The 14,405-nt window shown below is 46.7% G+C and overlaps 1 protein-coding gene across 5 annotated transcripts in view; it reads right to left on the bottom strand.

Moving 5' to 3' along the window:
- CLUH (clustered mitochondria homolog) overlaps positions 1 to 14,405 on the bottom strand; it is a 53,759-nt gene that overhangs the window by 27,942 nt on the left and 11,412 nt on the right. For 3 of the 5 annotated variants that reach the window (XM_044993619.1, XM_044993616.1, XM_044993617.1), the window contains exons 2-4: positions 3,833 to 4,023; positions 1,505 to 1,676; positions 396 to 539 (exon numbers count right to left, since the gene is read on the bottom strand). In XM_044993619.1, the coding sequence (XP_044849554.1) occupies positions 396 to 539; positions 1,505 to 1,676; positions 3,833 to 4,009 (493 nt within the window). In that variant the 5' untranslated portion in view covers positions 4,010 to 4,023. Of the gene's footprint in view, positions 1 to 395; positions 540 to 1,504; positions 1,677 to 3,832; positions 4,024 to 9,844; positions 10,027 to 11,915; positions 12,859 to 14,405 lie in introns of those variants that run through there. The other 2 variants (XM_044993620.1, XM_044993618.1) reach the window with 2 other exon arrangements.

Genomic DNA, 14,405 nt, shown 5'->3' with positions numbered 1-14,405 from the left:
GCTTCAGTTCCCCTCTACCCCGGGGAAGAATAGCACTGCTCTACCTCACCGAGTCCCGTGAGGATAAACACGTTACGGTGCGTGAGGCGCTCACATACTGCAGTCCTTTAAGCCACACAAGCACCTAATATAGACAGACCGAGTACACGTTACATGGCCTGCAGCCAGTGACAGAACCAGGAAGAGCAGACTCCACAGCGTCTATCCACCTAACAATAAATCATTTATATCAGGAAAGGAGTGTTGAGAGTTTGTCCCCTAGGCCCTACTGATATGGGGCATCCAGACATTAAACCAAGCGCTCGAAGCGATTAAGCACTCAGCGTGGTGGAACGGCTGTATTTTCCACCGCAGCGGAGGGGTTCGGCACACCCGAGAAGCCTTCTGTCCCATACCTCCTAGGTCTCCTTCCGTGAAGACGCTCAGGAATGAGAGCGAATTGCAGTCCACGCCATTGAAGGCATCGGACGGGTCAAGGCTCTTCAGAAGGTCCCGAATGTGACGCACGTGTATCCTGGCTTCCCGTACCGTGTAGGGCTCTGATCGTCAGAAGGGAGAGAGAGTCTCAGGGTCACAACAGTTTGCTCCCATCTACGCACACACGGGCAGCTCAGCCAGGGATTAATTTCGCCCACCTCATTTTATAGCCGTTCTTGTCCCTCGCTAAGGACAAGCAAGTGAGGCACAAGCACAAACAGCCACTGGCCATTTTACATCACCATCCACTTGCGCGTTGCTGCAGCCTGACAAGACACCTCTGCCTGCGTGAAGGTCTCGCACGCCGCCTGACCTCATCGGTAAGCTTTCAGGGCTTTCTTGGGAAGCAGGTACAGCCCATGAGCCCAAACTCCAATAACCAGGGAAGACGCCTCAGCATGGCGTTGGATTCCACCGTTCTGCTGGTGGGTTCTGCTCTAGGCAGAGGGGGCAGCCACGGAGTGGCATTTTCCCCTGGGATATCTGGCATGGGTGACGCTCACTGGATACAGGAGTACCCCCCACTGTGCAACTGCTGCCCTCCCAGGGCCTGACTTGCTTTATATGATCAACCTCACCTTTCCTGGATACTACCCGGGACCCGGTAGTTTGCTGTTTACCTAGCCATTCCCCTGCAGGCTACTGGTGCAAAGACTAGTGGCACCAGGAAGTTATCCCCTGCCTGATGGATACTCAGTGGCTTGCATGAGTGAGCTCAGTCCAGTCCCCAACCATGGAAAGGGGTCACATTGCAAGAACCACCTCCACAACTGATTTTCTTGCCGCTTGGCACCAGAGGGGCCTAGGACTGAATGGGCCATGGGATTGGTCCTGACAAGTGAGGGCTAAGGCGAGGAGGTGGCAGCGGGGAGTGGTCGTTGGGGACGGAGAGGGCCCCTCCCCTTCTCCAGAGAGGTCAATCAAGTACCGTGTCCTCACTGGCACTAAGTCTGTAGAAAGACAATCCAGAGGCTTCATTTTCTATCACTCAGCTGGTTCCCCCGCCCCCCACGTTTATAGAACGTGCCTTCCACCACTTTCAGCACCGACCCCTCCTGCAGCCCTTCAATGGTTTTCAGCTCTGCAAAGTTATCCAGGACGTTCCCATCCAGCTGCAGAGAGAAGCAGGTTCGGTGGCAGGTGTCCTCTCTGTCCATCAGCACTTGGTGGATCTCCTGCACCATCTCTTGGGGAGAGACCTTAAAAAACAAACAAATAAACCAAATGAGTTACACGCTCAGCTCCACCTCCTTCCTGTCCTTGGGCACTGGGCATTTATGGCTAGAAAAGAGTGAACAAGGGAAGATTACAAGAATATTAAGCATTTGGGGCCAGATTTTTAAGGATGCCAGTGGCAAAATGGATAATTAGGAACCGAGACTGCTATTTTCCCCATCAAATTTGCTTTGCACACACAATGGTGTGTTGTGCATGTACAGCCACGCTGCACTTTGGGGAGAAATTCAGCCTTCAAGCACGCAGCATCAGCAACAGACAAAGCTGTCTTGACTTGAGTGACTGGCCTACCGAGGCTCCTCTCTAACCCTTCCGCCACGTTTCAAACATCATTTAGGCCATTCTCAAGGTATGCAGACCCAGGATGGTTTACATAAGCTGCTGTAAACAGCATAGCCTGCTATTATTAGCCTATTAAATCTAACAGCTGAAGGGAATTAAAGGAAAAAGGAGCCATGTTCAGGTTCATCTGGTTGCGCTGCGGAAATCATTCAACTGTATTTTCTGCTGGTCACAGGTAGTTACGGTTCCTCCATTTAGAGATTCAGACGCCTCCGGGAAAAAGCTTTCCCTAGGCTGTTTTCAGTGCCAAAGTGTAATGGCAGCCGAGCCCATCCTGACCTGCGGGGACGTCACATGCTAGTATATTCATCCCAACTCCCGTGACAAAAAGGAGCTTCTGTAACAACTCTGCCACAAGCAGGAACTCATTTTAACTCTCGGCTGCAGCACATTTTTGCACACGGCTTAGCACCGTCCCCGAAGCAGCTACCTGGAATCCTAGGGACCCAGAGAGACTATGGATTATCATCCCTCTCGGGGCGGGGATTGCAGAGACCACCTCCACCACTAGTGACTGACCCACTTCCCACAGCCTCCTTGGCACGTCACTGCAGCAAGACTCAGGAACCTGCCCCATCTCATAGCAGTTCTCAAAGGCAGGTGAGCAGATCTCTCCCTTTCTCACCCTGCCAGGCAAGGCAGCCCTTCTCTGAGCAGCTGGAAGGGCCGGCTGTTCGACCCCACATGCTCAGCCTGACTTTGCCTCTCATAAGCTCACGTTGCCTCTCCAGGCTCAGGACCTTGGATCCAGAATGATTTTTAACCTTGGATCCTGCTGCGCGCAGCCAGAAACACAACGCCGCTGGACAAGAACGGAGGGGAGAGAACAAGCCTGGTGGTGCATGAGCAGAGAGGGGGAAGCTCTCAAGGCTGCCCCATCATACAAAGCAAAGCCACTGCCCACACTGACAGGGTTGGAAGGCGTGGTAGTAGGAAGGCTAACAGCTAGGTACTAGAGGGAGGGGGGGAAAGCACACTCCTATGGGCGCTCTGAGACCTGCGGTCACATCTCCCAAACTCCACTGGCTCCCCATTTGTTTCAGGAGCCAGTGCACAACGCCTTCCTTGTTGTCAACTGAGCCTCCACAGGTTTGCCCCAGTCGGCCTCCAAGACTACATCTCCCTTTGCTTGTCCAGCCGCCTCTCTTTCGCCTTCTCCTCTGCAGCTCTGTCTCGTTGTCCTCAGGCAAGATTTGAGAAGGGAGAGGGAAAACAGCCAGCCAGGGAGGAAAGGCGTCTTTGTGACCATGAGATGCTGGCTAAGCGTCATTATTAAATTGAACAGACTTCCTGCAAGTGCAGCTCTGCCAAAACACAGCCAGCCAGTCACCTGTTCTTTCCCCTTCACTCATTGGGAGAGACGGTCGGATGTGCATGCACCAACCTCAAAGGCTTCTGGTTAGCTTTTGCCATGCAATGGATGCCGGTATAGGGAAATCTCTCGGAAACAGAGTTCTAATCCCAGCCCTGACACTGCTTTCCCGCCTTCCCCCGACACCTGGGGCAAGTGATTTAACATCTCTCTTCTTCCCGCTCCCCTCACCTCTCGGGATAACGCCAGACCTACCTTCCTCCCTCACACAGATGCGCTGAGAGGATTAATTAGTTAGCATTTGTAACAGTGCTCTGAAGATTAGCTTTGCAAGTGTCATGCTATATGCCGGCATAAATGATTAACACGCAAGCCAGCAAGGGTCAGCCAATCTGGGCACAAGCACCTTTATAGCACAGTCCGGGTCTTTCCCTCATAACCGCCTTGTTCTCAACCGACGCTCACCTGCAGGGAAAAAGGTTCTATTCCCGGAGCGTAAATCTTGACGGTGAAGCCGGTGTCCTGTATGACGATAACTTCCTGGTCGTTCGCATCATCCCCTGGGTCAACCTCCTCGTGGCCGTTCTGCCTGCTCTCCTCCTTGAGGTGCTCGTAAGAGCCATCACCGTTCATTAAAGCCATGCCAGACGGGTGTTCTAGTCACAACACGGGAGAGGGGAAAGAGAGATTTAGCAAGGGCCCAAACAGAGGCAGTCATCCCGGGTTGCTGAATATACCAGCCTACCATAAGCTGGCGACCTCCATGTCAACATTCTGTGGTTTAAAAGAAAAAGCTGAAGTCATTACATTCCCCACCCCTACAACTGGTGTTTAATAGACATAGGTATGCCATACCTTACCGCTTGCATACGTAACTCCCTTTCCCTTGCCCAAGGGGTACACATCTCCCAAAGAGAGCAGAATCAGCAGGGCAGAGGTGGGGGAAAAAGAGAAACAGGGAGCATGGCTCAACCTAGAAAAAAAGTCAGTTCAATTTTAAGAACCTTCTTAATGAAAAGAGATGGGCGTGTGGTGCTTTGCAGCCTGAGGGCAGCTGTAACTGGTGCACCAACAAGTTACGTGGGTTCTTAAATACCTTCCCTTGCTCTCCCGTTCAGCTAAAAAGAGGGCAGTTGCATTGCTAACCTGCATGTCACGTGGGACCCAAGCGACTTCACAGAAACACAAACCGCTCCCACACCCCTGTGTGCGTCACGCAACTCTTTACATTTTAAAAATACTTTGCAGATGTCTTGCAGTACCCGGGGAGCGACTCTGCTTGAAGAACATGTCAGCTGACACATGCAAAATGAAATGACTTGTTGTTTTGCAGTTCCTCCATGGCCACCCTGGTCCTACTGCCTGGACATAGCCAGATTTTCTTCCTCAATGACAAGCTGCACATACAGAAGCCATTGGCAGTGTGATAAACGGCCGTGATCTGTTCAAAATCCATAACGCTGTGGAATCGTGTCCTAGAGTGTCATATGAAATCCCTACCTCAATCATTTAAATGAGACTGGGCAGAACACTGGGGAATGTGCCGTAGGGAGAATATTACTGTACTGGTCATGAAGGAAGGGGCTGGCCTGGATGATCTGATAAAAGAGCTACACAACATTTAATTTAGTTAAAATTTGTTGTTTCCTCAAAGTTGAAAGCTTTTGCAAGCGGCACATGGGTCTCAGTGAAGTTTTCATCAAGGATGGTTTAAGGAGAGACACTGTCACCTTGTAGCCTGGTGGTTAAGAACAATGACCGGGGATGTGGGAGACCCAGGTACAAGTCCCCGCTCTGCCTGATTCAGAGTGATCTGGGATGAAAAACTTCTGTTCTGGTGCCCACCTTACCAGGAGACAGCCCCTTTCCACACCGAAAAAGATACTTTCTTGGGAGGGGGGAAGTTTTTTTTCTTGTTTTAGTTCTGTATTGGAACAAAAATGTCACAACTTCAAAAACTGCCGTGAAATGCAATTGTCACCCTCTTACTCAATAGATTTTTTACATTTCTACTGCTTCTCTCATTCCTAGCTGCATTTCTGGGTATTCTGTAGCATTTGCCTAAACGCCTTTAACATGCCACTCCATTTTTGTAGAGGATTCGGGTGAAGACAAGCATTGTGACGCTCCAATGCACATCAGGGAGTATCAGCCACGCTAGCCCCAAAGCATCAGCTCCTTGTGCAGCCCCAGGATGGTCAGGTAACCACTCAGTCTCTCACTTTTACCATCTGGAAAATGGGGATAAACATATTTACTTGCCTGCCTCTTGAAGGTGCCACAAGAGTTAAGTAATTAACGCCAGCAAAGCACTAAGCGTCCTCTCCCATATGATTATTATTCTGGTATTATGGCTCCAGATTAAGATCACTCCTAATTTATTGGCCTCCTAACGGCAGATGACTGTCAAGGCCAAATTACAACAGGGAGCAGATGCAAGAAATGGGGCAGGAAACAAATTTCTCCCTATCCAGTGGGACGGGGTAAACAGCAGAGCTGGTTTAACAGCCTCTGGTGCCAGCAGCAGTGGCTGCCCAGATGCTAATGTTTTGTGTCCCGCTACATGTGTCTCCCACGCACGCTGGGCTTTGACAGAAACCACGAGCAGCGCTGACTAAAGGCGCCACTGGGATTCTGACATGCCCAAGCCATGCTGGGAAAGAGGAACAAACACACTGCCTGAGTAACCGTGTCCTGAGAAGCCGGGTCTTTGAAAGGCACATCCTCAGAGCCCCGGGGAGAGGCACCCCTTGTTACACCTACAGAGCAGAGCTCCCTTCAGACAACCTCGTGCACAGGGGAATGAGGCCACAAGATGCCCCTGAAATGCTACTCTGGGGTTACTAGCGTCGATGACAGCACTGTCCCTCCCCTCCCACGTAACCGGACTTCTGGAGCCTAGGACAAGGCTGGATCCTGCGTGGGTGCTGTCGGAGGGGGAAGGGCTCCCTTGTACTCTAGCAGACGTGTAGGTGGGGAGGCAGGGTTTAACCCCAAGCAGGTTACTGTGGGCCCCATGTACGACAGGCTACTTTAGAGTTAGGGGAGCTTTCACTTGGTGTCAGCAGACACACAAAGGCCAGTCTTTATGCTCTTCCACCCAGCAGCCACCCTGGAGCTCTTGCTTGCAGCTCTAGCAAACCACATGGGCTCAGTGCAGCAGGCCTCACTCCATCCCCTCACACCAGGATCCCACGGGTGCTATAATCAACCCGACATCTGCTGCTCTGCACACGTGTGTCTGTCTATCTCCCATTAGCCCACCGAGGCGTTGCGTGCGAGGAGGTATCCCACCCAAACAGACCCACAAGAGATACCTAGTTTGGATACAACAGCCACTCCGGCAACAGAGCCCGTAGAGAGGAACACGGCCAATTGACATTCTCCAAGATTACTACCTTTTTCTATCGCGACAAAGGCAGGAAACACAGCAGACGGAAACACTTCTAAGTTCCCAGCAAGTAAGTGAAGTTTCCTAAAAAGCAAGTGGAAATTAACTGACTTGCTCAGAGGTGGGCAGTTCTAGAGACAGGCTTGCCACTCATTTTCCTACTACTGTTTTGTTTTGGGTTTTTTTGCCGAGGCATCATAGGCTAACAAATGCTGCAAGCCAGGACTACCCTGGCTCCACGCGTGAACTGAGCAACACCAACTGGTCACGGATAAGTGGCTATTAACTCCATCTACCCAAGCGAACCCTGCCACCGAACAGGGTCAAAGCAGAGGCTGCATATGAGCTTTCCTACATAAATTCTGGGCGATGCTTCTGTTTGTGACTTTCCCGGGCTATAAAAGTTACCAACGAATGGAGTGAGCAGCATTTTGGTGGACTGCTTCCTAGCAGCCCTCGCCACCTCAAGAAGCTGCCATCATGCAATATGGTGCAAAACAGCCTCCACTGGCCATTGGGAAAGGATATGAATTGGTAAAGCTACGGGGCAGGGAGAGGCAGCAAAGAGATGGCAGTTTAATGCCTACTTGCACCACACAATGCAGCTCTAGCCAGCACGGTCTCAAGTTGAGGAGCAAGAAATTAATCCTGCACCCAGAGAGAGGGTCGGTCTTGCAGATTAACCCAATAGTTTGGGTCACCTTTGGGAAAAGGAAGATGGTTTTACAAATCAAGGGAGGGTTTTCAGGACAGTGCCTTTTCCATGCAAGCTCTCTCTTTCATTGCAACCCCATGGAGCGGTGCAGGGGAGTTTCCTCAGGGTAAGCATCGCATACTCTGCAGTGACTCACAAAGCCTAGCAGAGCTTTGCATGGAAGTTTCGCCTAACCACTTTTAAAAGGAGTCACCAACTTTCACTGCCGCTCGGCAGAACCATATAGAAAGGGAGACGACAAACAGAAACAAAGCCAGCTGTGCCAGCGTTTTCCACAGAGAAATGCCTGAGGTAATCAAACTGCACAAAGAGGGAAAGGAAAATAAATTTTACAAGCTCACCTTCAATAAAATTTAAGATTGTTAGTAACAAAAGGGAATTTTTTTTCTTTAAAAAAAAAAAAAAAGCTAGTCTTTTTTCTTAGAGGCAATGCAGTTTTATTTTATAATTCTCAGTCCGAACCTGGAACCCGTGTGTTGTGCTATTCTATCAATGGATCTACTCACATGAGTAAAGTTACTCATTTCTTCAAATAACAAAACATCTCTGGGCATCTCTCCTGTGTTTTTTACGTTTTAATGGACAAACCAATGTGTTTGTAGGATTTAGCCCCTACTCTGCACAAAAACGTGCAACACAAAATATTTTTAAAATACGGGATGGTAATTTACTGAGTCATGTCTGAGAATTGGTTGTGTTCTTTTCAGAAACCTTAGCCCAGCAGCCCCTCCTTTCTGCTCAACGACCCTGATCTTATCACTATAAAACAGCAACATGGACATTCCTTCTATTTCTACGTTAAACCTCTAACACTGCTTTGTGGTCACAACTGTTCCTTTGAACCTCCAGGTTCTTCTATTATTTAAAGTGACAATATGCACTTACGGTAAGAATCCTCGGGGTCTGAGCCTGCCCTCACAGGCTCTTCTAAAGTGACTGAACCACGTTTTCTTTGGGCAGACATTTCAGCTGTAACTAAATATTCTGAGCCATTGGGTCGTATCACAATCCTCACCTGTGTTCAGGCTCTGCTGACCACTATGTTGGAAAAAAAACCAAGCAAACCAAAATATTATAGTGAAAACCAACTCTTCAGAGGGAACAGAGAACCCTGTAGTACTTGATCAAATTACATGTCACACCTGGTGTAACAGTGCAAGTAGAAGAATTCGTTTCTATCTACTCACATGGACAGACCAACAAAAAAAATTTTTTTTTATATTATATATATATATATATTTTTTTTTTTTTTGAGACAAGAAACCGTATTGTAATTATCTCTATTTGTACTAAACCCACACATGAGGTAGGCACCTCACAAAAACAATTAGATCAAGGTCCCTGCCAAGGTGTAATTTTAATATCTGAATTTGAATACTATTTCCTATAAGCAAGAGAGGTAGCGGAACATCAGCAATCTAGATCCATAATGTTCAAACAAGCCAGGGAAGTGCCAAATAGCTAAGTCAGTAGTTTTCAATCTATGATCCAAGAACCCTTGGGGGTCCACAGACTATGTCCAGGATTGCCAAAAGAGTCCGTACCTGCATTTGAGATTTTTTAAGAGATCCACGAATGAAAAAAGGTTGAAAACCACTGAGCTAAGTCATTCTGTTATTTCAAGAGACAACAATGATGCCTTTTAACAGAAACATTTTGCTGCAGATTTCATCCTCAGGCCTAAGCCATAGCAATATAAATGCTGTCCCAAGTTAACCTGCTAAGAAGTTACATTCCTAACTTAAGAAATAAGCGACACTGTCAAAATCAAGTGAGGTTTTGGGTTTTTAAAATCCTCTTACCTGCATTTAGCAACACTAGCAGCAGACTGTTAAAGATGAAGGAATTAAAACCCTACTTTGTCCTTACTCATCTTAAGCATGAACCTGTCATCACTGTGATGCCAGGTTCATTTTGAGGGTACAAACATGTCTTCGCAGTCTGAAATACGCTTCCAAAACACATCTCTTGCTTTTAAGCATGTCTGCAGAATGAAAATGCACATTTGGCACAAAGATGAAAACAGAAGAACCCCAGCACGCTAAAAGCATTCCCACCATCTTACTAGCTGAACCCAAGACAGCATTCAGGACCAAAAATTCCACAGTGTTACACTGCTGTAAGTACAAAACAGCAGTAACAGAGCAGAAAATGCAGCTACTGCACATTCACAGGGGCAGAGAAGAGCAGAATATTGGACCCCAGGACTTTTATACTCTGCTTCCAATAATCTGGGTGGAAACAGAAGCCTGACGGGATTATCACTTTGATCCCAGGTTTAAGTGACTAATATTGAGATTTAAGCCATGCTAGTGTCAGTTTTCAGAAAAAGCAAAATGGAGAGGGGAGGGGGGGGGGAGACATAACAAACCTGCTCTCCAAAGTATTTCCACTCAGAACAAAAGCCAGCATGTCTGCTCAACTCTGTAGCGCCTTTTCGGTAGAATTCAGCCACAAGCTGACCACAACTGGCCTGAGGTTTAAATAAACACATTATTTTTAAAGACTGGCATTGTAACAGTGCACACACGAGTGCGACTGCAACATATCACTCTGGTTTATTGCTATGGATTATGCCTCCTGTGGAGAGTACCAAGAAACACAAATCAGATTCCACATATAGGAGCCGAGCTACTTGGAACTCTGTGTTTTATGACATCATAGAGTCATAGAATATCAGGGTTGGAAGGGACCTCAGGAGGTATCTAGTCCAACCCCCTGCTCAAAGCAGGGCCAATCCCCAGACAGATTTTTGCCCCAGATCCCTAAATGGCCCCCTCAAGGATTGAACTCACAACCCTGGGTTTAGCTCAAACCACTGAGCTACCCCTCCTCCCATCACAGCAGAACCCTCCACTAAGCTATCTTGCTTGGCCGTCACTGACCTCACTCACCTACTTTACATACCAGATGGGCTCTACTGCAAGAGATCTAAACTGTGCAGCTGTCCAGCAGCACCAGCGGTGACTCTGTAGCCAGGTAGCCCTAACCTAGGGGCTTATCCTTTGCCCAGCTCCCACTTTAAGCCTGGGAAAGATGGAGGAAGGGGAGCAGGATGCTGCCCCAGTCTAGAGAGCAAGTGCAGAGCTGCTTAGAGGCTGTTTCATCCACAATGGCTCCCATAGCCCTGCCCATCCCTGACTTCGCGCCAACATGAAGCAAGGGAGCCGAAGACTTCCAGAGCTGTACTCTCTTCCCCAGGCCTGCCTTCAGTGCAATAATGTAAAGGGCCCCTCGTCATCCAGCTCTGGCCTTTGAGCAGCACAATCGTATCGGGAGACGCATAAACTAGGGCTGGATTTGCCGAAAAATAAAAGGAATCGCAGATTAAATACCTTAATTCTTCATGCAGAAGTTTGCACACACACCTTGTGACACCATGCATGCACAGGTGATAGCCACATGACAGTTTGCAGAATCACATGGAAGACCGTATTTAGCAGGCACCTTTCACAGCCTCAAGGGCACCATCCTCCCTCCTCCCCCATAACACTTTAAACATTCTAGACCTTGAAAAAAATAAAAATAAAAGGGAAAAATGGCCACAGAAGCATTTATTCTCTTCCCTCCTTAACCGCAGAACTTCACCCTGAGAGCAACATTGGCCCACAGTTCCATTCTTACTAGGCTTTAGCCATCAGATGATGCTACCTCTCTGCAAAAGAAGAAAAATTAAAAATGAGCCTATAACCTTCATGTTACATTTCCGCACACGCAACAAAATTTTCATATTATGTCATCCATACTGCACATAAGTACACATTGTGCCTCAATATACAAAATAAATAGGACCAATCGGTTGTAGACGTTACTGTTTCTTGTGCAGTTCCTGGTCTGTGTATAAATGCATAAAGCTATCACTGCAATAGCTTACTCTTTTAAAGAGTCTGGGGAAGGAGCAGGATGCAAAAGTAAATCCTAATTGGTTGCACCGTGCAAATGTACACTTGGATTTTAAAAATCCGCCGCCCTAAAATATCCTGTATCCAAGTATAGTTATGCACAAATCTGCAATTTTTGCACGTTACCATAGTGCTGCACTTAGGAAAGAGACCCACTGCACACAGAACATCTCTTTAAAAAAATCACGACCTTGCAATTTCATTCAGCAACTATTCCTTATTGAGCTCTAGTCACTTGTGAAGTCAGAGGTTTAGATTGCAGTGACTGAGTTCTGTGCACAAAGAAAGTTTGCTTTCATAAAACGGAAAAAGCTTTTGTGCAAAGATCAACAAAAATAATTTTTTTTAAAAAAAAGTCACCTTGAGACAGAGCAAACATGGGATATTTCAGCCGAAAAGGAAAAGTTTTGAGATAGTTAAGGGAGTGAATACAGAGTCTGTATGGAAATGTGATTCCTCTCTCCCCCCGTAGACATTATATATAAACACACACACACACACACGCGCGAACAGAAGAATAAAAAGTCACCCCCCAAGCACCTAAAAAACAAAGTTTCCTTTTTCTCCTCCTTTTCTTCTGCTTTGATGGCAGTATGCTCACTTCAAGATCAGGATCAAGGTTTAAATCGCCATCTGGGCCAATTGCAGGATTGGTCAGTAAGTAACAAGTGCCTTTATCCTGGATCATATGTGTATTCTCATCCATAATGACAGACAAGACCATCTCTTGGATATTCTCGCTTTTCTCTGCCTTTACGGAGTGGTTAGATTCAGGCCTTTCAGCCATTTCACAGCTCCCCAAGTTAGAAGCATTAGTTTTGTGTTTTAACTGGACACCTGGATCTGCTAACGATGGTTCCAAATTGGAGGCTTTTCCCCTCTTAGAAACGTCTCGGTTTTGCTGCCAATCAACAATAGACATTCTGTGGGCTGCGGCTCTTTTGTCAGCTGGTACCACAGGCTCTTCCTGGTTGAACGATTTAGAGTCTAGGCCAGTGGCCTCAAGTTTCCCGCAATTCTGGCAGGCCTCAAATGACTGAGAATGATTTAACTCTGTAGCTGATCCTTTCTCAAGGTCGCCAGGAAGGACAGCCAGAGCAGAAGATGCCTCTGTCTGCTTTATTAAGCTAGCAACAGCAACACTGAGTTTCGAGCAGCTGTTTTCACAGGCCTTCATCGTTTCTTCACTGCCCTTCTCCTTGGGTAAGCCTTGAACATATTCTGGCCATTTTTGCAGACTTTCATTCGATGCATTGCTGAGAATAATGTCCGGATACAGCGGCACGCCCTTGCAAGCTTCTGAGACATCTAACTTCATTTGAACAGGGAGGGAGACATCAGGCGATGCAGTGCAACTAACGGGAGATTTGGGTAAGAGAGGGGCCCTCTCAGCCGAATTAAAGCTGTGTGTCTGGAAGATGAGATCAGTGACATGCCTGCAGCAATTTGCAAAGATACTGTTTCCCATGATTACAGGTTGCACAGATAAAAGACCAAACGGAAGAAGTACGTTTTGTTTGCAATCTCTTGTTTGTACACATATATTAAAGTACACAACAAAGACAGGTCTCGCATGGTATAGAATCTGGACTTGTTAATGCTGCCACGTAGCTAGCGGATCAGATTTTCTAAGAAAATTCTTATTTGAACCCCATGAGACAAAAAGAACAAGATTAATAAATTTAGACTGCTAGCGTGCAAAGAGACATATGTCAGGGAACAAAGAAAGTATTCTCTTAAACACTCATCTGTTTTTTCCTTTCTGATATCTTACGCAGATTTAAACCTTGGATTCACCATAGCGGGAGTTCTCCCAAAGTTCCTTCCAGTGACCTTCATCTTCCAAAATCTTTGCCTCAGTCTTCAAAATATCCAGTTGCAGAATGCCAGGACATCCACAAAGTAAAATAGAAGTTCCCCAAAGTTGAAGACTTCCTCCTCTCCCCGCTGCCCCAGAGACGGGAGAAAAAAAATCAAAGTTTTTCAAAGTGTCTTAGAGAGAGTTGATCTGAGCCTGACTGTTAGAACCCAGCAGCAAGTTATAAATAGAGCGGTGATACCAGGCTCTGTACCGATGCAGTATGGGACCATGTTACAGCATTTCAGCTCTGCCAAGTTTATAAACAAATAAGATGCATTGAATTACAAAACAAGGCTAGTTACTATGGCATGCCTAGGCTTATGCAGAGCCATCCATATTAAACAGACTGGCATAAAAAGGGACTGTGAGGAGTGAACTAGGTAGATAGAGTTGCCAAATGAGTTTTCTGGCCTCACAAAATGCCTCTATTTCAAACTAACTGAAGGAATCCCCAGTAACTTTGCAGGAGTTGTAGGTTATAGATTTTCACCTTGTAACTAGAGCACTAAAAACCCTACTATCTCATAGGCGACAATACAAATCAAAGCTGCCAGACAAGAGTATTCAAAGGACAAAACTAAACCACTAAACCCAACCACCCTCCTTGTTCTTGTCCTATCCCATATCTCAGTTCAGGATAAGCACCACTAATGTGTGGGCACATGTACCCCAGTAAAGTGTCTAGTAGGCTCTTAATTATATTTGCTTCTGTGGTGTTACCGGACAGTTATTTTCGTTTGGAGACATATCCGCTAATGAAAGCTACATTGGGAAAAAAAAAACTTTTCAAGGAAGACTATTACAAAGTCATGTTCCAAGAAAGATACTCAGCCTGAAGAACCAGAAGATTAGACTTTGCAATGGCAAGTTTTATGCTCCTAGTCAAAGCATTTCCTTCAGTTTTGCTATAGCTTAAGTAATTTTAAATGTTTGCATCAAGTTTAGTTGTAATTCACTCTTGTGAACTCTAAGATAGGCCAACTCCAAATTTACGGAGGTAAAAAACAAATCCTGTCTCTGCTGTGAACGTCTCAAGGGTAGGGTGAAGACAGACACCATGTCATAGACACATTTGTTAACAGTCAATCCCACACCCATAGACATAACAGAAGAATCATTTCTCTTACGAAAATTTTAGGAAGTTTGAGCCAATCATCGTAGCAGAATTC

The sequence above is a fragment of the Mauremys mutica genome, chromosome 19 (assembly GCF_020497125.1).
Source record: "Mauremys mutica isolate MM-2020 ecotype Southern chromosome 19, ASM2049712v1, whole genome shotgun sequence".
NCBI lineage: Eukaryota > Metazoa > Chordata > Testudines > Geoemydidae > Mauremys > Mauremys mutica.
The sequence above is the reverse complement of the archived record's forward strand: the minus strand, read 5'-3'. Positions and strand labels throughout refer to the sequence as shown.